At 57.3% G+C, this 25140-nt stretch overlaps 2 protein-coding genes across 2 annotated transcripts; both read right to left on the minus strand.

Annotated features, from left to right (window-relative positions):
- Window positions 1–4: 4 nt before the first annotated feature.
- DENND1C (DENN domain containing 1C) lies at window positions 5–14264 on the minus strand. Its single transcript, XM_055127618.1, has 22 exons — window positions 14149–14264; window positions 12661–12858; window positions 12505–12554; window positions 11981–12100; window positions 11830–11899; window positions 11566–11646; window positions 11400–11465; window positions 11228–11281; window positions 10879–10989; window positions 8590–8690; window positions 8449–8494; window positions 8247–8348; window positions 8031–8156; window positions 6476–6580; window positions 4142–4232; window positions 4027–4067; window positions 3851–3922; window positions 2756–2800; window positions 2574–2681; window positions 2025–2095; window positions 1285–1492; window positions 5–1205 (listed from the first exon to the last, which is right to left on the minus strand). Exons 3-22 carry the CDS (start codon window positions 12546–12548, stop codon window positions 612–614), a joined length of 2256 nt encoding a protein of 751 aa, XP_054983593.1. The 5' UTR covers window positions 12549–12554; window positions 12661–12858; window positions 14149–14264; the 3' UTR covers window positions 5–611.
- Window positions 14265–15949: 1685 nt separating this feature from the next.
- Window positions 15950–23297, minus strand: TUBB4A (tubulin beta 4A class IVa). The gene is made up of 4 exons (XM_004619395.2): window positions 23120–23297; window positions 22373–22481; window positions 22120–22230; window positions 15950–17379 (listed from the first exon to the last, which is right to left on the minus strand). Exons 1-4 carry the CDS (start codon window positions 23174–23176, stop codon window positions 16322–16324), a joined length of 1335 nt encoding a protein of 444 aa, XP_004619452.1. The 5' UTR covers window positions 23177–23297; the 3' UTR covers window positions 15950–16321.
- Window positions 23298–25140: the final 1843 nt, after the last annotated feature.

A 25140-nucleotide genomic window follows, 5' to 3' on the forward strand; every position in this document is an offset into this window, starting at 1 on the left:
TTGTGTTTTTATTGAATATCCAATGTGATGGAGATACGGGGTCTCCTATGCATCCCAACTCTTCGTGTGTGTATGTGAATTGGGCCACACCCAACAGTGCTCGGGGCTGACTCCTGGCTCTGCTCAGAGATCACTCCTGGCAGGGCTCAGGGAACCCTCTGGTGCTGGGGATCAAACTTGGGAGGAGGGTGTCAGTTACATGCAAGGCAAATGCTTTCCCCACGGTCCTATCTCTGTAGTCCACCTCTAATTTATATTTTTTTTGGGGGGAAGGGTCACAGCTGATGGTGTTCAGAACTTACTCCTGTTTCTGAGCTCAGGGATCACTCCCGGCAGGGTTTGGGGGACCCTGTATGGTGCCAGGGACAGAATCTGGGTTGGCTACGTGGAAAGCAAGAGGCTTACTGTCCTATCACTCCAGCCCCCAACCCTGATTCTTCCTGTTTGTTGTGGGGTTACTCCGGGCAGTGCTCAGGGTTTTTTCCTGCCCCTGCACTCAGGGATCACTCCTGGCGGTGCTCAGGAGACTTCACAGGATGCCGGGGATCGAAACCTGTCGGCCGTGTGCCAAGCGAGCACCTGCTGCACCATCGCACCAACCCCCCCACCCCTTAACTTTCAAAACATTTTTTAAGCTCTGCCACTCTGGGGTGACCCCTGGTCTGGGTCTCCTGCCTGCCACTGGCAGTGGTACTCAGGAACTGGGGTGCTCTCTGCTCCTGCAGGGGTTGCGGGGGGCTGTGATCTACTTGCAGCACCCCAGAATACAGCTGGGTTCTCTCGGGAGAACCGGAATCCAAGGCCGGGGCATTCACGCTGGGCTCTATAGGGACCCCACGCTGGGGGCTCCCCGGGGGGCTGGGGGGCTGTTCCGGAGCCGTGCTGGGAGGGGAAGGGGGCCTCTCCTGGGCTCTGGGCTCATCGGCCATCTGCTGGGGAGGCGAGAGATGGAGGATGAGGGGCTGGGGCTCGGAGAGAGGGGGTTCAGGGGCCCCACAGCTGCGCGGCTCTGCTTCAACTCGGGCGGGTGGGCTTGAGGACATGGTTTCCGGGCTGGCTTCGACGGGCGGCTGGGCAGGGGTGGTGTCCTGAGGCGAGGCCGGTGGCGGACATGGCGAGTGGGCAGGCAGGCACGGGGGCTGCGATTTCGATGGGTCCTCGTCCTCATCCTCCAGCGACCACTGGGGACTTCCTGGGATGTCGGGCTGGACGGGGCAGTGGGAAGTGAGCACATGGCCGGCAGTGTGTGGCTGGGAAGGGGTGCAGCTGGGAGGGGCCCCTCACCAGGCTGGAGCAGCTGTCCAGAACCCCCAGGTGACAACAGTCCAAGCTCTGGCTGGGCCGGAGGCTGCCAGTCCTGGTTGCGCTGGTGCTGAGACTGTCCAGAATCTCACTCAGTAAATCCAGCTCCTCCCCGGACCCCAGGAAGCTGCCATCCAGTGTGTCCTCGTCCCTGGGGTCCTGGGCATCCTCGGGGTCCAGAGGGGGAGTCCTGCATGAGGAGGGGGAACCTCAGTCATCAAAGACACTCTCCAGCCTGCTGCTCCCGAGACTGCCCTCGGGGTCAGGACCACTCTCCCTCCCCATTAATTCTTTTTTTTTTTTTTTTTTTTGCTTTATGGGTCACAGCTGGCAATGCACAGGGGTTACTCCTGGTTCTGCACTCAGGAATCACCCCTGGCGGTGCTCAGAGGACCATATGGGATACTGGGAATCGAACCCAGGTCGGCACGTGTAAGGCAAACACTCTCCCCACTGTACTGCTCCAGCACCACATTAATTTTTTTTTCTTTTGGGTCACACCCAGAGATGCACAGAGGTTACTCCTGGCTCACACACTCAGGAATTACTCCTGGCGGTGCTCGGGAGTCCATATGGGATGCTGGGAATCGAACCCGGATCGTCCGCGTGCAAGGCAAACACCCTACCCGCTGCTCTATCGCTCCAGCACCTCCCCCCCACACCATTAATCCTTACCTCCCACCCTCCCACGTTTTTGCCCCTTCCCTGCCTTCCAGCCTTACCATTCCCTGAGGGGCCCCCCAGAAGGACCCTCTTGCAGCCGGAATCTCCTGCTGGGGCGCAGCGGCCGATTCTGCAAAAATCAAGTTCGGTTTGGGGCCACATCTGGCAGGACTCAGGGCCCCTGGCTCTTTGCTCAGGATTCACTCTTGGTGGGGCTTGTGGGAACCTGAGTGAGTGCAGTGTCCCCCACCAGGATCAGATTTGAGGGGCAGGGGGCTGCGGGGGTATCTCAAGAGTTATGAGAGGGGCTGGAGCGATAGGACAGCGGGGAGGGCATTTGCCTTCCATGTGGTCGGCCTGGGTTTGATCCCCAGCATCCCATAGGGGTCTCCCGAGCACCACCAGGAGTCATTTCTGAGTAGGGAGCCAGGAGTAATCCCTAAGTATTGCCAGGGATGACCCAAAAAGGGGAAAAAATTAAGTTATGAGGGTGAAGGGTTCTGGGCAAGAGGGAGGGAGCACTGGGTAATGTGAGCACTGAATTCTGGGCTGGGCACCAGAGACTGGGGAGTGGGTGAGAGTTGGGGTGCCTTGGGCTGGGGTCTTACGCGTCCAAAGTGCTGGGTGATGGGCAGACGTTGCTGCAGGCGGTCTGAGCGGCTGGCGGGGGTGGGGACCCTCAGGGAGCCCCCTCTCTGCATGCATGAGACTGCATCCTAGGAAAGTGGGGAGGGGGTGAACAGGGGCCCCTCTACCCGCCTCCCACCCGGCCCCAGGCCCTTGATCTTGCCTTGTACATAAGAAGGTTTTGCATGCCCTTCAAGCTGCTCTTGGCCTGGGGTTGAACAAAGAAACGAATGAGACTGGAGAGTGATTTTCTCCATCGACGTTCACGGCTGTATTTTGGGCAGATGCGCACAATTCCCTGTGCACCCCCTAAGGGGCCTATCTGAATTGCCACCCCTTCACTCACACATAAGAAAACCTGGAAAAAGGACTGGAGCAATAGCACAGAGGGTAGGGCGTTTGCCTTGCAAGCGGCCGACCTGGGTTCGATTCCCAGCATCCCATATGGTCCCCCCAAGCCCTGCCAGGAGTAATTCCTGAGTGCAGAGCCAGGAGTAACCCCTGAGCATCACTGGGTGTGACTCAAAAAGGAAAAAAAAAAAGAAAACCTGGAAGAAACTACATCGCCCCCATTACTCCCCTCCTCCCAAAATGCTAAGAGGCAGAAGCAACATGGTAAAATTGTATCTGCAGAACAGGAAGCGATAGGACAGCAGGTGGGGGGAGGGTGAGGAGGTAGGGGAGGACCTTGCATGCAACTGACCCAAAGGAGCCCTGCGAGGGGGCACCCTCCTGCCCCGAAACTAAACAAAACAGCAAAGAGTTTGAACAACTGGAGCTATAGAACTTTGGGCTCGGGAGCAAAGCCCAGTTTGGGGGCTCAGGAGCAAAACCGAAGGACAGAGGCTGACATGGAACAGCTAAGAAGGAGCAACAAGGTCCCCCCCCAACCCCACCTTGGCAGATTCCTGTAGGGAAGAAACAGTCCCCCATGAAGATGACCAATAGAAAGTCACCGTGGGAGGAGACTGGAGAGATAGCACGGTGGGTTCAGTGTTTGTCTTGCACACAATTGACCCGAATCAATCTCCGGCATCCCATAGGGTCGCCGAGGCACCACCAGGAATAATTCCTGAGTGCAGAGCCAGGGTAACCCCTGAGTATCACTGAATGTGAACCAAAAAAAGCAAAAAAAAAAAAAAGAAGAAGAAGAAAGAAAAGAAAAAAGACAATTCCTCCCAGTGTTTGTGGCTGCTCCTGGTTTGCCAGCCGGGGCCATCTGCTCTCTCCCCACCCCCGTCTCCGGTGACCCCCTCACCGTGCGGTACATGTTCTTGACGGCCGGCTGCGTCCTGCTCTTGACCGAATGCAGGAGGGCACCCCCACCTTTCTGGGGAGAGAGTAACACAGAGGAAAGGAATACTGCTTTCCCCCCCCCCAAAAAAAAATGCAAAGAAGCACAGAGATAAGTGCTCTAAGTGCTCAGTTTGTTACCTTTAGGCTGTCCGCCCAGAGCTGGTAGGAGCGCAGGATTCCTGGAGTGAGCGAGAAAAGATGGGTTGAGGAAGGAGCTTGGGGTGTGTGTGGGGTTCAGGGGTGCAGGGCTTACCCGAGGAAGCCCCGCTGCTGGTGATTTCCTGCTCGAAGAGGTCCGAGAAACCCTCTCCTGTATTCAGTTTCTCCAAGCGGCCTTCGATGAACTGGGGGCAGGTGGGGACAAGAATCAGAAAGTCCAGAACCCAGACTGTTATGACGAAACAGCGGGCAGACTGCTTACTTTGCATACAACCGACCTGGGTTCGATCTCCAGCATCCCATAAGGTCCCCTGAGGACCCCCCAGAGTAATTTCTGACTGCAGAGCCAGGAGGAATCCTGAGCATCGCAGGGTTTGGCTGAAACATCCCCTCGCCCCACCCCACCCCCAAAAGAAAAAGACAAATTGGAAAGTCAGTGTAGAACTGGTACAGAGATGGTTTTTTTTTTGTTTTTATTTGCTTTTTGGGTGACACCCAGCGATGCTCAGGGGTTACTCCTGGCTCTGTACTCAGGAATTACTCCTGGTGGTACTTGGGGGAACATATGCTGGGGATTGAACTCAGGTTGGCTGCATGCAAGGCAAACACCCTATCCTCTGTGCTATTGCTCCAGCCCCAGAACTGGTACAGAGATGTAAGTGCTTGTCTGGCATAGTGCCAACCGCAGTTCAATCCCTAGTACCATACTGGTTCCCTGGCACCACATTCTAGAGCACAGCCAGGAGTAGCCCCAAGTACCCACGGCTGTGATCCAGTTTGCCTTCCGCCCCACCACCAGCAGAATGAATGGAAAGTCAGGAGGATACAGAGTTCAGCCACTAATGCAGTGAAGGTGGCGGTCAGTGTGCATGGGTCTCCTGCCCCAACAGGCCCATAACTCTTTAGGATGGAAGAATTCTTTTTTTTTTTTTTTGGCTTTTTTGGGTCACACCCAGTGATGCTTAGGGTTTACTCTGGGCTTTGCCCTCAGGAATTATTCCAGGAATTATTCCTGGCAGTGCTGATATGGCTCCAGCCCGGGATGGAAGAATTTGCTTCCACCACCACAATATCCTCAGGGATGTGTGTGTGTGTGTGTTGGTTTGGTCACACCCTGTTGGTGCTCAGGGGCTACTCCCAGCTTGTTGCTGGGGCACTTACTCCCAGGATGGATTGGGGGCCTCTGGCATGTAAAGCACGTGGCTAGCTTGCTGCGTTATCTCTCCCGGTGCTGAGTGCATGCCAGACAAGATGTTAATCTGTAGGAGCTCAGATGGGGATTCTCACAGCTGATTGAATTCTTCCTCTCTTCCTCTGTCCTGCATGTTTGTGTGTGTGGTGTGTGTGTATGGTGCCCAATTTTTTTGTTTTGTAATTTTTGGGCCATCCCTGGCAGTGTTCAGGGCTGATTCCTACTTCTGTCCTGCTTCTGTACTCAGGGATCACTGAGTACAGAGTATAGGGTTCAGGGGACCATATGACACAGGGGATCGAACCAGGGTCAGCCGCATGCAAGGCAATCACCCTACCCACTGTACTATCTCTTTTTTTTTTTTTTTTTTTTGCTTTTTGGGTCACACCTGGCGATGCACAGGGGTTACTCCTGGCTCTGCACTCAGGAATTACCCCTGGCCATGCTCAGGGGACCATATGGGATGCTGGGATTTGAACCCGGGTCGGCCGCGTGCAAGGCAAACGCCCTACCCGCTGTGCTGACTGTACTATCTCTTTAGCCTCAATGTGGCCCAGTTTATTCTAACCCCACATTTTGGCTGCAGCTCTGCCTATAGGCTACAGACTCAGGGAGTTCCACCCTCCAGACTCACCCCTGTAGCACTGGCCCCGCCTCATTGGCCTAAGCCCCACCCACAGAGACCTAGATCTTTGCCTCGAAGCCCCACGGGAGTACTAGCTCCGCCTATCTGACCTAGCTGTACTCTTTTTTTTTCTTTTTGGGTCATACCCGGCGATGCACAGGGGTTACTCCTGGCTCTGCACTCAAGAATTACTCCTGGCGGTGCTTAGGGGACCATATGGGATGCTGGAAATCGAACCCGGGTCAGGCGCGTGCAAGGCAAACGCCCTACCCGTTGTGCTATTGCTCCCGCTCCCACTGGCTCCACTCCTAGAAGCCTGGGAAATCCACCCCTTGGCCTCAGCACTGCCCCTAGGGATGGGGAATCAACCCCCACTCCCTTTCTTCCCTCCCAGCATGCCCTCTGGGGGCCCAGGAGTCCACCACTCTGGCTCCCTTAGCTCTCAACCCAACCCTCTCACTCACCCTCTAGCCTTGTCCATCCAACTACAGCTCCGCCCACATGGCTCTAACCCCGCCCCTACAGCTCTAGCCCTGCCCCTCTAATATAGCTCCGCCCTCTTTCTGTAGCCCCGCCCATTAATCCCCCCGCCCCCCCCAGCTCCAGCACACCTGTTTGAACAGCTGCAGGTGCACAGCCCGCTGATGGAAGGCCTGTAGGGGTGACCCAGGTTTCTGGGCCAAGAAGGCATCTTCATTGAAGATCACAGGCTGCCCCTGGAAGAAGGTCCCGCATTCAGAGCTTCCTGCGGCTCTCCTGGACCCCAGCTGCGTCTCTCATTCCACCTTACAGCCATGTAGCAAAGGTTGTTTGTGCGCCTGTGGTGTGCCTGGTACTATGCAAGGCCTCGCAGGCTTGGGGGATGTTTGGGCCTTTAATAGATGCAGCGGGAGCCTTAGGCACGATGGTGGGCAGAGGGGGGTGGGCAGAACCTGACTTGGGGGTTCATAGGCTGGAATGTAGAAAGAGGCTGTATGGGAAGCAGATTCCTGACAAATTGTCAAGGAAGAGCAGAAAGAAACAACAAAGTGTTACAGAATAGAAACCCTTCCCCCGAGATTTTGTGGTCTAGCTGTACCCCAGATGGGAGTGGGGGTATTGAAAATTAGCTTATCGAGAGGCTGAAATGATAGTATAGCAGGTAGGGCATTTGCCTTACACACGGCCACCCCAGGTTTGATCCGCGGCATCCCATATGGTTCTTTGAGTAACGCCAGGAGTAATTCCTGAGTGCAGAGCCAGGAGTAATCCCTGATCATCACCGGGTGTGACCCCCAAAAAGCAAAAAAAAAAAAAAAAAGAAAAAAAAGAAAAGAAAAAAATGAAAGTTAGCAGACCGAGAGCCAGAGAGATAGTACAGAGGGCATGGTGCTTGCCTTGCACATAGTTTGCACCCTGTTTGATTCCCAGCATCCCATGTGGTCCCTGGTTTCTCCCAGCTCAGTTAGGATTCAGCCCTGAGCAGTGCTATGTGTCCCTTACCCGCCAAAAGAAGAAAAGAAAAGAGTCAGAAGGTCAGAGTCCTGGCCATGCCAGTAATCCACAGTGGGATTTTGAGTTCAGGGATCACTCCTGTACTTCAAGAATCACATACAATGCCAGGAATTGGAGCTGCGGTTGGCAGCATGCAAGGCAAGAACTTTAAACCCTGTACAACATCGGGGGCTGGAGCAATAGTATAGCAGGCAGGGCGTTTGCCTTGCACATGGCCAACCCCGGTTTGATCCCCAACATCCCATAGGGTCCTCCGAGCGCTGCCAGCAGTAATTCCTGAGTGCAGAGTCAGGGGTAACCCCTGAGCACCTCCGGGTATGACCCGCCCAAACAAAAAAGAACAAAAAAAGAAAAGCTCAAAACATACAAACAAAAAAACACCGACCCTATACAATCTCTACAGCTTGGGATACCATTTTTTTGTTTTACAGGGGTACGGGCACACTCCGAAGTTCTCAGGGATTACTCCTGGATCTGAGCTCAGGGATCAACCCTGGCGGTGCTCAGGGAACCGTATGGGGTGCTGGGGATTGAACCCAGATAGGCTGCGTGCAAGGCAAGCAAGCTCCCTACTTGCTGTGCTTTGGTCCCATCCATCATTTTTTTTTTTTTTCTTAATCTGAATCCTCCGGAAGCCCACAAGGGGGCGCGCCTGGCCCCTCCACTGCTCACCGGACTGCAGACCAGGGCCTCGCGGTACCCTCCGAAGAGCAGCGCCTGGGCTTTGAGGAACAGACGCGACACGCCTTCCCCGGGGGCCAGCGCGACCTTCCTTAGCCGCAGCCGCAGCAGGGACACCTGGAGGACAGACAGATGCCGAGGAGGGGGGTGCAGCTGGGCGTGAGCATCTATAGCTCCTAAACGAGTCTGGAGGGTCCGGCCACTGACCACATCCGGAGGTAGCGTCTGCACGTCGTCGAACGGCGTGTCCAAGGTATTGGCGTCCACGTTCATTATTACCACGTCCTCGAGGGCTTTGTCCCGCACTCTCTGCGTGGGGGAGTGGCGGGCACCGAGCCTAAGAATCTCTGGCTGGTGGGAGGCAGAGGGAAGGAACCCCCCTCCCTCCCCATCTGTCCCTTCGCCTCACCTCGGCGAGACTGGCGTGCACTCCAATGAGGTAGGGCATGGGCGCGCTGCGGACGCGGACGGGAGAGGGGACAGATCGATCAGGTGGGTGTTGTCTGGGTTTTCCCCCCAAGCTCTTCCCTGCAGGCACCCCGCGCCTCACCAGCAATAGTCCAGCAGATGGGGTGGCAGCGTGGGGATGAGCACGTGCTCCCAGTGCATGGGGTAGAGGAGAGCACAGGAAGCGTGGACGCATGATGTCAGCTGAGACAGGTGGGGGATCAGGAGTAAGAGCTTGGTCTCTGCCCCCCGCCCCGCCAACACCCGCACAGTCTGGGAGAGGGGGCTAGTTGGGACCTATCCTGCAGTGCTCTCGGGCTATCCTGGTTCTGGGCTCATGTGTGATCCCTGGTAGTGCTCTGGGATTGAACGGAGGTGCGCAGAGTGTAAGGCAAGCGACAAGCGACCCACTCCTTGTTCTATCTCTCGGATCCGGGACCCCAGTCCCAACATATGAAGGTCAAATATTTGGCTTTCTTTTTTTTTCTTTTTCTTTTTGGGTCACACCCAGCGATGCTCAGGGGTCACTCCTGGGTCTGCACTCAGGAATCACCCCTGACCGTGCTCGGGGAACCATATGGGATGCTGGGATTTGAACCCGGGTCGGCCGCGTGCAAGGCAAACGCCCTACCCGCTATGCTATCACTCCAGCCCCTCTTTCTTTTTTCTTTCTTTTTTTCTTTCTGGCCACACCTGGCGATGCTCAGGGGACCATATAGAATGCTGGGAACCGAAGCCGGGTTCGCCATGTGAAAGGCAAACGCCCTACCCGCTGTGCTCCAGCCCCGCAAATGACATTTTTAATGGTGTAAACCGGGACTCAGCAGAACCTCGGTTCTTCTAGGGAAAGGAACTAATACACAGGCCTGGGGATTGTCTTGCTCGCTAAGGTTACCCACCCCCAAAAGAGGCGGAGCTAGTAATGAGCCCGCCCCGACCACGCCCTTGGGGGGGGTGGGAGCAATGGCTGTATTGATTGGTCCCAACACAGAAGAGGCAAGGCTAAGATTGGGCCCGCCTATCCCCATTGGCTTTGCCCAAAGGAGGCGGAGCTATAAAGGCGCCCACCTTGGCACCACCCCCTGGACTAGATATTAGGCTCCAGGGCTCCCGCCCTTCTATTAGGGGCGGAGCTAGTAATTCATGCTACCCAATTGCTTCGTCCAGGGGGTGGCAGGGGGTGGAGCCAGTCTAGTTCTGGCCAATTGTGGTGGAATCTGGTCTTTTTCTTTTTTTTTCCCTAAAGGAAGGAGCTATAGCACAATCTGTCCTACGCTTCTTCTTCGTTTTGTTTTTGGTCACACTCAGCTATTCCCAAAAGGCTTTCCCTGGCTCTGCACTCAGGAATTACTCCTGGTAGTGCTTGGGGTACCATATGGGATGCCAGGGTCTGAACCTGGGTCGGCTGTGCGCAAGGCAAATACAAGGCAAACGCCCGACCCGCTGTACTGTTGCTCCACGCCCCTCCTTTTAAAAAACAAAACAAAACTTAACTTTTAAAAAACCAAACAAAACCTTTGACTGAATCACTGTGAGACATCCCTTACAAAGCTGTTCATGATTAGGGGGCTGGAACAATAGTACAGTGAGCCGGGCGTTTGCCTTGCACGCTGCCGACCTGGATTCAATTCCCAGCATCCCATATGATCCCCTGAGCACCGCCAGGAGTAATTCCTGAGTGCATGAGCCAGGAATAACCCCTGAGCAATGCCGGGTGTGACCCAAAAAGAAAAAAAAAAAGCTGTTCATGATTGGGTTTCAGTCATACAGTATTCCAACACCCAACCCTCCACCAGTGTACATTTCTCAGCACCAGTGTCTCCAGGTTCCCTCCCATCAACCCCCACCTCTCTCTCTCTCTCTCTCTCTCTCTCTCTCTCTCTCTCTCTCTCTCTCTCTCTCTCTCTCTCTCTCCTTTTGGGCATTGTGGCTTGCAATACTGATACTGAAAGGTAATCAAGTGTATCCCTCTACCTCCTTTTAACCCCCAGATCTTGTCCAGCGTGATCATTCCCAGCTATTATTGTCATACCAGTCTTTTCTCTATCTCACCTATCCTCCGCCCCCCACACACTTATAGTTAGATCCAATCACTGACCAGTCCTCCTAACCCCTGTTTTCCCTGGCCATGGATATTATCTTCTACTATAAATATTTTTTATATACCACAAAGGAATGCAGTCATTCTGTGTCTGTTCCTCTCCCATCCTGCAGTTCTAAGGCAGAGCCAGGCATCAACCCCGCCAGACTTTTCCCAGGGCGAAGTGAGAACTTTGCCTTTGGTGCTCATTGCTCTCAGGGTTTGGGGGGCAGTGAGGGAGGAGGCTTAGTCTAGGAATCAGACAGGTCACCCTGCCCCCCCACCCCCCGGACAGAGCCATCCCCTTCTCACCGTGCTCAGTTTGCTGGAGGTCACCAGGACCCTTCTCTCTGCTAGGAGCGCGGCGAACAGTCCCACGATGTTCTCATCCGTCACCGCCACCACCAGTTCCGTGAGGTTCCTCTGAGGACGAGAGCGCGCAATGTTCGTGTGCTGGTTTGGGGGGTTGGGCTGCACCCAGGCACTCAGGGGTGCAGAGATTCCACCCTGCTCTCCTGCATGAAAGAAACCCTCTCATCTCTCAGGCCCCACAGAGTGCGATGCTGATGGCGAGGGAACCCCAGGATTTGGCTTCCTCCTCTGGGTTCAGAGACCCCTCCCTTCCCTTTCCCCCTTCTACCCCTCCCACGCCCCTACTCACATTCTCGGGAATGGATGGCAGACCGGCGGAGTCTGGGGCCACGAAGCAGGAAAGCTGGTGAGAGTGGGGTGTGCAGAGATGGAGATGGGGTGTGCAGAGATGGTTCAGTTGGAGCTTGGTCCTACCACCCGGGGACCCTATTTCCTTGGTACCCCCCAGACTCGGTACTCACCGGTCTGCTATTCCCGGGGGCAGGGGGCAGGATGCAGTGAGTGCTGGAGACTGCTACTCCACTGCCCTGCGGCGGAAGAGAAGCAGGTTGTGGGGGGCTGACCCTTGGGGTCTGAGGTACAAACCTCCCCATTGGCCCAGACGGCCAGGGGTCGGAGGATGCTCACCAGCTTCAGCTCTGCGGAGGACTGGGGTCCTGATGGTGGTTTCTGCAGGATCTCAAGCAGCAATTCTTCAGCCTCAGGGACCTGTGTAAGGTTGGGGTGATGGAGGCTGAAGGTGGGCTGAGGAAGAGGGGGGGCTTGATTTCAGGCTTGGAGGTCCGGGATGTTGTGTCAGGCCTGGGGTGGCCTGCTGGGTGTGGGGGAGGGGGTTGGCTGGGGGCACTGGGGCCCCTCCGCACCCTCCAAGGAATAGGGGTGTGATCTCACTTGATCCTGCGCCAGGAGGTCCCCCACCATGTTTAGCAGCTTGTAGAACACCTCGAACCAAGGCCGGTGGCTGGGGCGAGAGGACACACATGCGTCCAAGGGTCCCAAGGTAGTGTGGGGGGGGTCCCTCCCTGCACCCCAGACTGCCCACCTGAGGATGCAGAGGCAACTCTGAGCTCCCGGCCGAAGGCGGCAGAAACCGAATCGACGGGTGCCCGTGAGGTCGGTGAGAGCGAAGGTGAAATGCTGGACGGCTGGGCTGGGGGGCTCCCTGCCAGTGGAAAAGGCTCCCGAGTCCCCAGACCCCCCACTATCGCCTGGAAAGGGGCCCACCATTCCTCCCAGGGCCCTGGGAGCAGAGACCACGAGGGGGTGCGAGACTGAAGGTCCAGGCCCTGGGTTTCTGGGCATCGGGGTACCTGGGTGCATGAATATTGGGGTCCCTGGGCATGTGGGTATCAGAGCACCTGGGTATGTGAGCACTGGGTCCCTGAATCTTGGGGTCTCTGGGTATGTATCTGGGTTTTGGGGTGCCTGTGTATTGGGGTTTTGGGTTCCCAGAGTATCTGGGTCTCGGGATGCTCGGGGCCAGGGTATCTGGCTGTTTGAATCTCAAGAGTTCCTTAGAGGTGCGATTCCCTGGCCCTGGGGGTTCTCCATGCCTCCCCCCCATACCTTTCCACGTCAAAGGGGAAGCAGAACTTGGGCACCATCTGCATGGCTTCCTGCGTGCGGAGAGAGACGATTCCTCTGCTCGGAGGCTGCTCCAGGCTCCCCCCCCCCCATCACCCCGGCCTCCAGCAAGGGGAAGCAAGCACCCAGCCTGCATACCTGGTCCCAGAAGTCCCGGGGAAACTGGTGAAGGATGGGGGGGTCTGCGGGGAGAGACGAGAAGGCCCCTCCGCTCAGGGCTCAGGGCCCAGCTCACCCTCCGGTGCTCCAAGCCCGCCAGCGCCCGACTCACCATCCTGCAGGGACGGGGGACGGGCCACTTCGAAGAACCAGTCGAACACGGCGGGGGGCTCCTCCCTGTGGGCACAGGACAGCTCTGGTGCAGAGGTGCTTCCACTGGGGGAGGGGTTAGCTGATGGTGGTGTGGGTGACACTTGGGCCCCTGAGCCCTGGTGGCGGTGGGTGCGAGAAGCGGTGGGGGCGACGGGGTGTTGGTTCTGGGTGTGCAGAGCTGAGTGTGAATGTGTCATTGTGTGAGCGTCTGGGTGTGGGATGGCATGTGTGAGAGTGGAGGCGTGTGAGGATGGAGGCATGTGTATGCAGGTGTTTGCATGCAGGTGTGTGTACGCAGGTGTATGCATACAGGTATGTATATGCAGGTGTGTGTATGCAGGTGTGTGTAGTTTTGTGTGTGCTGGTGTGTGTGTGCAGGTATGTGTGTGTATGCAGGTGTGCATGCAGATATGTGTAAGCAAGTGTGTGTGTGCAGGTGTGTGAATGCAGGTGCAAGTGCACTGGTGTGCGTTCTGTTTTCCATCCCATAAAAATCCCATACCTACCTGCGAGGCTGCAACTGTCCAGTACCTGCACTAGGCGGCCAGTGCCTGTGTGTGACCCAACAGCGTGAGCAGGCATGATCAACGTCCATGTTTGTGTGTGTGCCTGTATCTCTGTGTGAGATTTGGGGAGACAACAGGAGCTGACCCCTAGTGTCTGAAGAGGGCAGTCAGTGTGCCCGGTGCTCCTGTGAACCTTCTCTGGCCACCTCCGCCAGTACCCCCACCCGCAGAGCACTGGGGCTCAGAGTGAGCGAGGGGAGAGAGAGAGAGAGAGAGAGAGAGAGAGAGAGAGAGAGAGAGAGAGAGAAGAGAAAGAGAGAGAGAGAGAAAGAGAAAGAGAGAGAGGTTTGGGGGTGAGGGTGCCAGAGAGAGGAAATGAGCATTAACTGCAGATGGAACTGTTGCAAGTAATTGTTACCTTAGCAAAGACACACGGTCCTCAGAGGGGACCCCTAGTTCTCAGGCTCCTGCTGACCCACATCCCACACAACGACATGTGCACACAAGAGTTCCTCCTCCCTCCCCCCACCAGCTGCACACCCCCCACCCTCGGACTCCCGGAAGTGTGACCCCATCATCACGCCAAGATCTCACACTCTGAGTAGCAAACAGTCAGTCACTCAGAGCCTGGGAAGGAGCGATTAAGGCCCGGAGTGGTCAAGAGTCCCGCTGAGATTTTCCAGCCACCTGTCCCCAGAGACCCGCTGTCCCCACCCGGCCTGGTTCAGCCTGGCGCGCTGGTGCTCGCTTGGGGTCAGCCCTGGCCTGGGCAGCTCCGAGTAGGGCTGGGGAAGGGGCAGCTTCTTACTCAGCTCTGGATCCCATGGTCGCTGCAGGGCTGGCAGGAGGAGCCCTCTCTCTCCCCAGGGGTCCCGGGGGCTGTGCTCGGCCTGGGGCTGCGCCCTGAGCCGGCTCTGCTTCCTGTGTGGCTGAGAGAGGAAGTTTAGCGGGTGACGTCCCCGGAGGCAGGCCCCCGCCCCCACTCAGGGCACAGACCCAGGCGTCCTGCCTTGCCCCCAGGAGGGTGGGTTCAGCAGACGGTGCAGCCTCCAAGGCCGGACCCCCCTCCTTATCCTGCCAGGCTGGGCGACCTCTGCTCTCTGCCATCACCCCTTCATCCCACCCTCCAGCCCATGCCGGTCCCCCTGTGCGACAGGTCCCCCTGTGCGAGAGTTCAGGCCTGACCTCTACTGCTTCCTCTTCTTCAATGTTCTCTTTGGGTCCCTACCCTGCCGTGCGTGGATCCCCCACAGAACCACCAGAGGGCGCCTGGGAGTGGGGCTGTGGTGGTGTGTGTGTGTGTGTGTGGAGGGGGGCGCCTGGACCTCCCACAGACAGCAGCCGGAATGCACACACCTGCAGAGAGTGTCTGTCACACGGAGAGGCTCGAGCCACCCCTGGGAGCAGTGGTGGCGTCGAGAGTTAACAGCAGGTGGGCACGGCCCAGAGAGAGACAGCACAGTGGGAAACGCCAGCGACCCGGGTTCAATCCCCCGCATCCCACAGGGTTCCCTGAGTGCAGAGCCAGGAGTGGCCAGAAAACAAACCAAAGAAATAAACAGGCCCGGAAGGACAGTGTTTAAACAGTGATTTGGGGTCCCAAGGATAGGACATCAGCGGAAGGACAGTGTTTAAACAGTGATTTGGGGTCCCAAGGATAGGACATCAGGGAGGGCGCTTGCCTTGCTTGTGGCCAACATAGGCTTGACCTGGGGACCTCACAGGGTCCCCCAAGCACCACCAGGGGTGCTCCCTGAACTGGGAGCTAGGAGTGAGCTGTGAGCACAGCTGGGTGTAGCCCCCAAACTGAACCAAACCTGGGAGATAAGACAATGGCTAGGGGCCCAGAGCAGTAGTACAGCGGGTAGCGTGTTTGCTTTGCACGCGGTTGACCTGGGTTCGACCCCCGGCATCCTATATGGTCCTCTGAGCACCGCCAGGAGTAATTCCTGAGTGCGGAGGTGTGGAGTCAGGAGGAACCCCTGAGCATCGCCGGGTGTGACCAAAAAAGAAAAAAAAAAAAAGAGAGAGAGAGAGCATTGGGAGAATGTGTGTTTTTTTTTTTTTTTTTTTTTAAAAAAGGGCAGTGGGTAGGTCACTTGCCAGGCACGTAGCCAAACCAGGTTTGATTCCTGGCACTCCATAGGGTTCCCAGAGTCCCTCCAGGACTGATTCCTGGGTACAGATCCAGGGGTCAGCCCTGAATGTTATCCCCGGTACAGCCTAAAATTAAAAAACAATAATAATAAAAGGTTATGGGGAGCTGGAGTGATAGCACAGGGGGTAGGGCGTTTGCCTTGCACATGGCCAACCCGGGTTCGATTCCCAGCCTCCCATAAGGTCTCCTGAGCACCGCCAGGAGACATTCTTGAGTGCATGATCCAGAGTAACCCCTGTGCATTGCCGAGTGCGACCCAAAAAAAAGAGAAAGGTTATGAACCAATTTTTGGACTGCATTACATTTTTTTTAAGGTGCCATGCTTATGTGGAATACGGTAGCAGCAGGGCTAGGCCTGATTTGGGAACCTGGCTCCTTCCCACCCCCACGAGCAGCAGCCTCCCCGCCGCCACCTGCTTCCCACAGGGAGAGGAAAAATCCACACCAGAGACACGGGGCAGCGATGCATTTATTAGGGGGCAAAGCAGAGGAGGAGGCGGTTTCCTACCTAAAGCATCTATCCATGGGGATCAAACACGCGTTGCGGGGTGCGGGGAGAGGAGCTCAGGGTGGCCGAGAGCGAGGCCAAGCCAGGTGGGCAATGAAGGAAGGCCCGGAGGCGGGGGACTGGGAAGGAAATGGGGGGGAGGGGGTGTCTCCTATTCTGGGGGTGCGGGTTGGATCACAGAGGCCAGTGCATGGGGAATTCAAGAGGGGACTCAGCAGCTTCCGAGTGTGTGTGGGGGGGGCGCGTCTGAGCCATGGGGAAGGCCAGTGGGGGGTGCAGTGCAGGGGGGGTCTGGGAGGCAGCCCCCTCTCCCCTCTAAGCCACCTCCTCCTCGGCCTCCTCCTCGAACTCGCCCTCCTCGGCCGTGGCGTCCTGGTACTGCTGGTACTCGGACACCAGGTCGTTCATGTTGCTCTCGGCCTCGGTGAACTCCATCTCGTCCATGCCCTCGCCCGTGTACCAGTGCAGGAAGGCCTTGCGGCGGAACATGGCCGTGAACTGCTCCGAAATGCGCTTGAACAGCTCCTGGATGGCCGTGCTGTTGCCGATGAAGGTGGCTGCCATCTTCAGCCCCCGCGGGGGGATGTCGCACACGGCTGTCTTCACATTGTTGGGGATCCACTCGACGAAGTAGCTGCTGTTCTTGCTCTGCACGCTCAGCATCTGCTCGTCCACCTCCTTCATGGACATGCGGCCGCGGAAGACGGCGGCCACCGTTAGGTAGCGGCCGTGGCGCGGGTCGCACGCGGCCATCATGTTCTTGGCGTCGAACATCTGCTGGGTCAGTTCTGGCACCGTCAGGGCGCGGTACTGCTGGCTGCCCCGGCTGGTCAGGGGCGCGAAGCCCGGCATGAAGAAGTGCAGGCGCGGGAAGGGCACCATGTTCACGGCCAGCTTGCGCAGGTCGGCGTTGAGCTGGCCGGGGAAGCGCAGGCAGGTGGTCACGCCGCTCATGGTGGCCGACACCAGGTGGTTGAGGTCGCCGTAGGTGGGCGTGGTGAGCTTGAGGGTGCGGAAGCAGATGTCGTAGAGCGCCTCGTTGTCGATGCAGTACGTCTCGTCCGTGTTCTCCACCAGCTGGTGCACCGACAGGGTGGCGTTGTAGGGCTCCACCACCGTGTCCGACACCTTGGGCGACGGCACCACGCTGAAGGTGTTCATGATGCGGTCGGGGAACTCCTCGCGGATCTTGCTGATGAGCAGGGTGCCCATGCCCGAGCCCGTGCCCCCGCCCAGCGAGTGGGTCAGCTGGAAGCCCTGCAGGCAGTCGCAGCTCTCGGCCTCCTTTCTCACCACGTCCAGGACGGCGTCCACCAGCTCCGCGCCCTCCGTGTAGTGGCCCTTGGCCCAGTTGTTACCCGCTCCAGACTGGCCTGATGGGGGATTCAGGGTGAAAGAGGGGGGACCCAGTTACAGGGGGGTCCTCTTCCTCCACCCCACCCCTCCAGCCCAGCCCAGCCCTCAACAATGCGGGGAGGGGTTTGCATGTAGCCAACCTGGGGTTCTATTCCCAGCATTCCACAGAGTCCCCTGAGCACTGCCAGGAGTGATCCCTAAATGTGACCTCCCCCCACAAATATTATTCATATTATTATAAAACTCAGTAGCAATGTTATTTGTGAGGTGGTTTTTTTGTTATTGTTGTTGTTTTTCTTTTTGAGCCACACCCAGTGATGCTCAGGGGTTCCTCCTGGCTCTGCACTCAGGAATTACTCCGTCCGGTGCTCAGGGGACCCTATGGGATGCCGGGGATCAAACCTGGGTCAGCTGCCTGCAAGGCAAACACCCTACCCGCTGTGCTCTCTCTCTGGCCCCGCAACATGTGATTTGTTAATCATATGTGACAATCATATAAACATTGTAATTATGTTGCATAATTACAAAAAAAATGATGGTTATATAATGATATTGTTATTGTTACATAATACAAAAATATTAGCAGCGATATATTATTTGTATTAATTGCTCTTGCTGCTTAGGTCTAGTGCCCTGGTGGATGGTGGTGGTGGGGTGTCTATAAAACACCTTAGGCGTTGCACACCCATCTCCTCCCTAACTTTCTATTACAGGGGCTGGAGCGATAGCACAGTGGGTAGGGCAGTTGCCTTGCACCTGGCCAACCGGGGTGCAGTCCTGGCATCCCGTAAGGTCCCCTGAGCACCGCCAGGAGTGATTCCTGAGTGCGGAGTCAGGAGGAACCCCTGAGCATTGCTGGGTGTGATCCAAAAAGAAAAACAAAAAACAAAGAAACCTAATTTCCTGTTACAGCCCCATTAGCTGTTGTTCCTCTGCTCCCGGCCAGTTCCTGCTCCAGTATCTTTGCACTGGTTTTGAAGGCTCTCTGGAAAGAGCCCCGTATTTAGCTTCCCTGCTCACTTCCTTTAGTGGTGTTTTCCCATACCACTGCCTCCGCATCCCGGAGTTTTCCCAGTATGGTCAAACAATGGTTTGGCTATTTATCCATTTATTTGTTTTATTTTATTTTATTTTTTGCTTTTTGGGCCACACCTGGGCGATGCACAGGGGTTACTCCTGGCAGTGCTCGGGAGACCCTATGGGATGCCGGATATCAAACCCAGGTCGGCTGCGTGCAAAAACAAAACACCCTCCCCGCTGTACTATCGCTTCGCCAGTACAGCTTACTTGCTTTTTAAACAGCTAACATGCGCTCTCCAGTTTTGTTTTGGGGCCACACACAGCGATGCTCAGGGCTTACTCCTGGCTCTGTGCTCAGGGTTCACTCCTTACGATGCTTGGAGGACCCGATGGAGTTCTGGGGACCAAACCCGGGTCGCCCGTGTACAAGGCAAACGCTCTACCTGCTGGACTTTGGCTCTGGGTCCTTCTTGTTCATTTATTTGTTGTAACGAATCCCGTGCACTGTCTTATCACTTCACCGGGGAATTTAAGATCCGGGGCGTCTCAGGGTTAGTATTAGAATTGTTTAGATTTTTCTTCGTGAGGGGGGCACCCCCAGCGGTGCTCAGGGGACCCTATGGGATGCCGACGATCAAACCCGGGTCGGCAGCGTGCAAGGCCAGCGTCCTCCTCGCTGGATTATATGACCTCACCCCTAGCATGCCTCTGGCCCTGTCACCCCCCCCCTCCATCCCCCATCACCGGCTCCAGCCCTTGCCTCAGGCCTTGTCCTGGTAGCGGCCGCCAGAGGGCTCACGTGATCCCCGCCCCGCCCCGCGCCAGGCCCCGCCCTCCGCTGCCTGCAGCCGCCCAGGCTGGCCCTCTCCGGGTGAAATGTTCTGTCCTGCGAAATCTCTGGGCCACACTGGGGCCTCCAAGGTTATCCCACGATTCCCTCCTCCAGTGCTTCAGCCTGGAAAGTTCTGCAGTCATTTCCAGAGGCCCCATGGCGTGCGTTCCGTTAGCTTCCTTAAGCTTGGCACAGACCAGAGAGGGGAAATGACTGACCTAAGGTCACACAGCGAGCCCTGTCAAGCCCTAGAGTTCATACTGAGGTCAGGCAGAGATAGACAGCTAGCTCGCCTCAAGTAGAAACATCCAGAACATTCCTGATACCTGAGCAAAGGTGGGGGAGGGGGGTTATGAGGGCTCTAGAAGCCTCTCCCAGCAGATACTCAGCCAAAGGTCAAATGTAGGGCTTGAGAATAAGATACCAGGAGCCTTTAGGGCTATCCTCAAGAATAGTGGGAGAAGGGGTGAGGGACTCTCAGTATCAGAAAAAGAACTTAATTCTGGGGCATGCAGATCCTCATACTATCTCCCCAGCCCATGATGTTGCAAACAAATGACAAATCAGTTAATAATAATAATAAAAAAGAGCTGGAGTGATAACACAGCGGGTAGGGCATTTGCCTTGCACGTGCTCGACCTGGGTTCGATTCCCAGCATCCCATAATGCGTCCCCGTAGCACCACCAGGAGTAATTCCTGAGCCAGTAACCCCCATGTATCACCGGGTGTGACACACACACACACACACACACACACACAAATAAATAGAAAGAGGAGCTAGAGCAAGCTTCACAGAGGAACACAGGGGCTTTTGTTTTTGTTCTGAGGCCACACCCAGCTGTGCTCAGGGCTTCCTCCTGGCTCTGTGCTCAGGGACCCTAATGGGGTGCCAGAGATTAAACCCAGGTCCACCGCATGCAAGGCCAGTGCCCGCCCTGCTGCCATGACCTCTCCATGCATTCCTGGAGTTCAAGCTTTGGCGATGAAGGGGCCTGAGTTTGAGCCCCCCAGTACCACTGGGAGGGAACCCAAGGCACCCCTAATAGCATAAGCATGTGACTCTGACTTAATCATTGCATGCTGTTGTATATTTACTTGGATTTTTTTTTTTTTAAATATTTGGGTCACCCCTAGCCAACTACAGGGCTCTGCCTTCAGGGCTGTGCTGGGAGAGGGGAGGGGAGGGGAGGGCATGGGTGGGGTGGGACGGGAACCCTATAGGATACCAGGATCGAATCCTACCTGCGCCAGTTGCAGGCCTTACCTGCTATACTCTCATAGGGCCTCTGTTTTGTTTTGTCTTTTGGGGGGGGGCACACCCAGCAGTGCTCAGGGTGCTCCTGACGGTGCTCAGGACACGGGTCTGTCCCTCCAGCCCCCTCAATTTCGCTTTTGATCACCTCAATTGATCAAAGATGAAGAGCGAAGCTCGACAAGCAGAGGCATCCGTGCAGTGCCCCGGCTGACTCAGAAGACAGCCCTGTGGGGTGCAGGGTTTGATTTCTATTTTTTTTTTTGGGGGGGGGGTGTAGTTTTCAGGGTTGACTCCTGGCTCTGTGCTCAGGGATCGTTCCCAGCAGTGTTCGATGGACCCTATGGGATGCCGGGGACCGAACCCAGGTCCATCGGTGCAAGGTGAATGCCCTCCCTGACTGATCTGTTTGACCCCATCTCCCTGGAGCGGGATTTCCCCAGGGGATGCTGGGAAGGGGGAGGAGTGACCTGTTTTGCACCCGGAAGTAGCCTCAGGGAAGGCCTGAGGTCAGAGGTTCCCATCCAGAACAAGACCTGGATTCTCGATCGCTGCAGAAAAGAAAGTGTTACTTAAAAGTCGACCTTCTTGGGGCTGGAGCGGGTAGGGCGTTTGCCTTGCACGCGACTGACCCGGGTTCGATTCCCAGCATCCCATAGGGTCCCCGAGCACCGCCAGGAGTCATTCCTGAGTGCATGAGCCAGGAGTAACCCTTGAGCATAGCCGGGTGTAACCCTTGAACATAGCCGGGTGTGACCCAAAAATAAATAAATCTACCTTCTTCCTGCAATTGGGGTAGGCTTAGGTAATGGTGAGGAAAATTTGAAATATTGGCGGCCATGGTGCCATGGTGATGGGACTTGTGTTGGAAGGCTGAATGTCATAAATGATTGTGAACAACTTTATAAAAATAAAAGAAAAAAGAAATCTCTAAGGGAACAAGCAAAAATCACTCTCTCCCCTCATGCTCTCCCCTGGATTGGTCCTGATCCCCTCCTCAGGATCCGCTACTTCGGAAAAACGTAGAGGGTGGAGTTGCAGGGGTGGCATATAGTAGGTGCTCAGTAAGTGTCAAGTGCAGGATCTGAACTCAGGCAATCGAGTGCCTGTTCAATGCCGTTAAATTTTCAGTGCCTTGAGCAATAGTGCAGTGGATGTGGTTGGTGTTTGCCTTGCATGGGCCAACCTGGGTTTGATCCCCAGCATGCCAGAGGGTTCCCTGACATTCCCCCCCCCCCCCACACACACACAAAGAATCACCTTTAGGGACAGACAGAGAACAAGGATGCAGCTCAGGCCTATGAGGTTTGACTCCGCCCCCCCAGCGCCACAAACTAAATAAATAAAATTAAAAGACGCCTTTGCGTGAGGACGAGGGCTCAAAGGGCTACTGTGTGGCATATAGGAGGCCTTTGTTCGTCCTTCACTACCACATGGTCCCCTTGATCGCCCCAAAGAGTGACCCCATCAAGGATCACACTGGGGGGAGTCCTGAAGACTGCTGGGTGTAGCGCTCTCCCACCAAAATAATATATATTTATACAATTAAAAAAAAAAAAGGGAACCTCCTCCACGAAGCCTTCCTTGCTATCTCCCACCACCTCTCCACAACGTCACCACAACGTCCCTGATTGGAAGTGCAAGGAACTCACCAAACACAAAGTTATCAGGCCGAAAGATCTGGCCGAAGGGGCCCGAGCGCACGGAGTCCATGGTGCCCGGTTCCAGGTCCACCAGCACCGCTCTGGGGACATAATTTCCTCCTGCAGGGAAACAGATGGTGGAGGGCAGCTGGGGGTGGCGCAGGTGGGGGGGAGCGCCAGGAACCAGCTTCTTGCCCCCCCCACCCCGCAGGGCCCCCGTGGGGATGGGGCTGAAGGAGGGGCGGGGTGGGGGGGTGCCTACCCGTGGCCTCATTGTAGTACACGTTGATTCTCTCCAGCTGCAAGTCGCTGTCCCCATGGTAGGTGCCGGTGGGGTCGATGCCGTGCTCGTCACTGATCACCTCCCAGAACTGGAGAGGGGCGGGGAGTTAGGAACCCGGTACCCCGAGGGTGGGTGGCGGGGGAACCAGGCACCCCGGGCGCATCTTCCAGCGCGACCCACACTTTCCTAGCTCTCACCTGGCTCCCACCCCGCAAGCTGTCATCTGGGGTACGCGCGCGTGCGTGTGCGTGTGTGCGTGTGTGTGTGTGTGTGTGTTGGGGGGGTGGGCAGAGGACCCAACTGCATGGTGCTCTGGGAGGGCCAGGATGAGGCAGCAAAGCCGGGCTTGGCGGGGGCGGGGTGAAGCCGATTCCCTCCAGCGTTCCCACTCGCCCCCCACCCGACACCCCCGATGCTGGCGGACCGCGGGCCCGGCGCGTGCGGGGCAAGGGGGGGGCGCGCACGCGTGCGCGCGCGTGCGGGGCGGGCGGGGAGGGCCCCCCGCAGGCCAGCGGTGCGTCCAGCTGTGGCCGGCGGCTGCCAGGCGGAGCCCCACCCCCACCCCACCCCCAGCGACCTCTTTGTTCCCCGCCTCCCGGTGCTCCCCGAGCCGCCCCCCGGGGTGCGGTGCGGCCTCCAGGACCCCCCACCCTAATCCAGGATCCCCACCACCACCACCATCCTCCAAGCACCCAGTCCGGGCTGCACCCCCCGGCGCCCCCGCACCTTGGCCCCGATCTGGTTGCCGCACTGGCCGGCCTGCAGATGGACGATCTCGCGCATGGTGCTGGACGCGGGGCGCGGGGCGCGGGGTGCGGGGCTGCGGCGGGCGCGCGGGGGACGCTCGGTGGCGGCGGCGGCGGCGCACGGGTCCCCTGCACCCCCCTCTAGCCCGGGCGCCTCTTTATGAGCCGGCGGGACCCGCGTCACGGCCGGTCACCCGCCCGCTCCGCCCCCTGGACCCGCCCCGGGACGGAGGGCGCGGGGAGCGGGGGGAGGGCGCCCCGCTGCGGACGGGCGCGGGTCCTGGCTGGGGACCTGAGACCCCCCGCGTGCGCCGTCACCGTCCTTCCCGGACGCCCCCCGGTCCCCGCACGATCCAGGCGTGGAGGGGGCTCCCGCAGCCTGAGTCGTGCCGCCAGGCCCGCGGCCACCCCGCGCTGTGCGGACGTTGCGCACTTGGGAAAGTCGCCGGGCCGGTAAACAACCCCCGGGCCCTTCCCGGACACCCACCCCCACCCCCACCCCCGCGACTGGCCTCAGTTTCCCCATTCGCCAGCCTTCCCCCTCTCCATTCTACGTGGGTGTCATTCGCTAGCACCCTTGTGTTATTAAAGGGACCGACTCGCAGTGGGGAACCCCTCCGCGCTCCACGCACCCCCTTCCCACAGCCACCGCCCAGGGCGGTTCTTGCAGGATAGGGGCTTTTGAAGTACAGATCCCCCCCACACACACTCCACACACCCCATGTTTGCTCCGAGGTGGTGGCGGAGGGTCACGCGCCCCCCGCCCTCCCTCCGGGCGCCCCCTCCTGGGCTCCTGCTTGGCCGCGAGCCCCGGGCAGATGGACCGACCTCAGGCCTGGCCCGGGAGGGCGGCGTCAGCCTCAGGTCTGGTTTGTTGCGGGCGGGGGGACGGGGCGGGGGGGGGGGCGGGGAGGGGCGAAGGGGGCTTGTCTGGCTCTCGAGCCCCCAGCGCTACAGCCATCCCTCTCCCTGCTTCTCTGCCAGTTTTTGTGGGTTTGTTTTGGGGGCTCAACCCGCCTTTGCTCAAGGGCTGCTCTGGAAATAGCGCCACTTGTTTTGTTTTGGGGCCACACCCTGCGGTGCTCAGGGTTACTCGTGGATCTGTGCTCAGGGGTCCCACCAGGAAGGCCTGGGGCCCCTATGGAGTGCTGGGGATCGACCCCCGGAGGGTCAGCTGTGACTAGGACGCTGGCTCCCAGCCGAGATTTTTTTTTTTTTTTTTTGCTTCTTAGGTCACACGCCGCCATGCTCAGGGCTTACTCCTGGCTCTGCACTCAGGAATGACTCCTGGGGGTGCTCAGGGGGACCTATGGGATGCCAAGGATCGAACCTGGCAACGCCAGCGCTGGCCCCCCACCCCCACCCCCTGCTGTTCTATGGCTCCCACTCCCCAGCCCAGATTTAGAAGCATCTGCAGCCCCTGTAAGCAGCCACTCCTGACAGGGGAGCGATAGTATAGCGGGGCAGGTGTTTTTCTTCCACGCATCCGGGTTCCATCCCTGGCACCCCGAGTCCCACCAGGAGGGATCCCTGAGCACAGCGCCGGGAGTAATCCCAGAGCATTGCCATGAGTGACTGCAAAAACAGAAAATTAGGGGCTGAAGCCATAGCACAGCGGGTAGGGCGTTTGCCTCGCACGCAGCCGGCCGGGGTTTGATTCCCAGCATCCCATATGGTCCCCTGAGCACCGCCAGGAGTAATTCCTGAGTGCAGAGCCAGGAGTAATCCCTGAGCATCGCCAGGTGTGACCCAAAAAGAATAATAAAAAAAAAGAAAATTAAGAAAATCATTTTCAAAGGAGTGCTTAGTGTCTCCCCAAACTAGCTACCTGTTACTTGAATCTCTCTCCTTTTACTTATTTATTTTTTGGGGGTCACACCAGCAATAGTCAGAGCTTATTCCGGACTCTGCACTTGGGAATCACTTCTGGCAGGGCTCAGGGAACCCTAAGGGATGTCGGGGATCGAACCCGGGTCAGCTGCGCGCAAGGCAAATACCCTC

This window comes from Sorex araneus, chromosome 2 (genome assembly GCF_027595985.1).
Source record: "Sorex araneus isolate mSorAra2 chromosome 2, mSorAra2.pri, whole genome shotgun sequence".
In the NCBI taxonomy this organism is placed as follows: domain Eukaryota; kingdom Metazoa; phylum Chordata; class Mammalia; order Eulipotyphla; family Soricidae; genus Sorex; species Sorex araneus.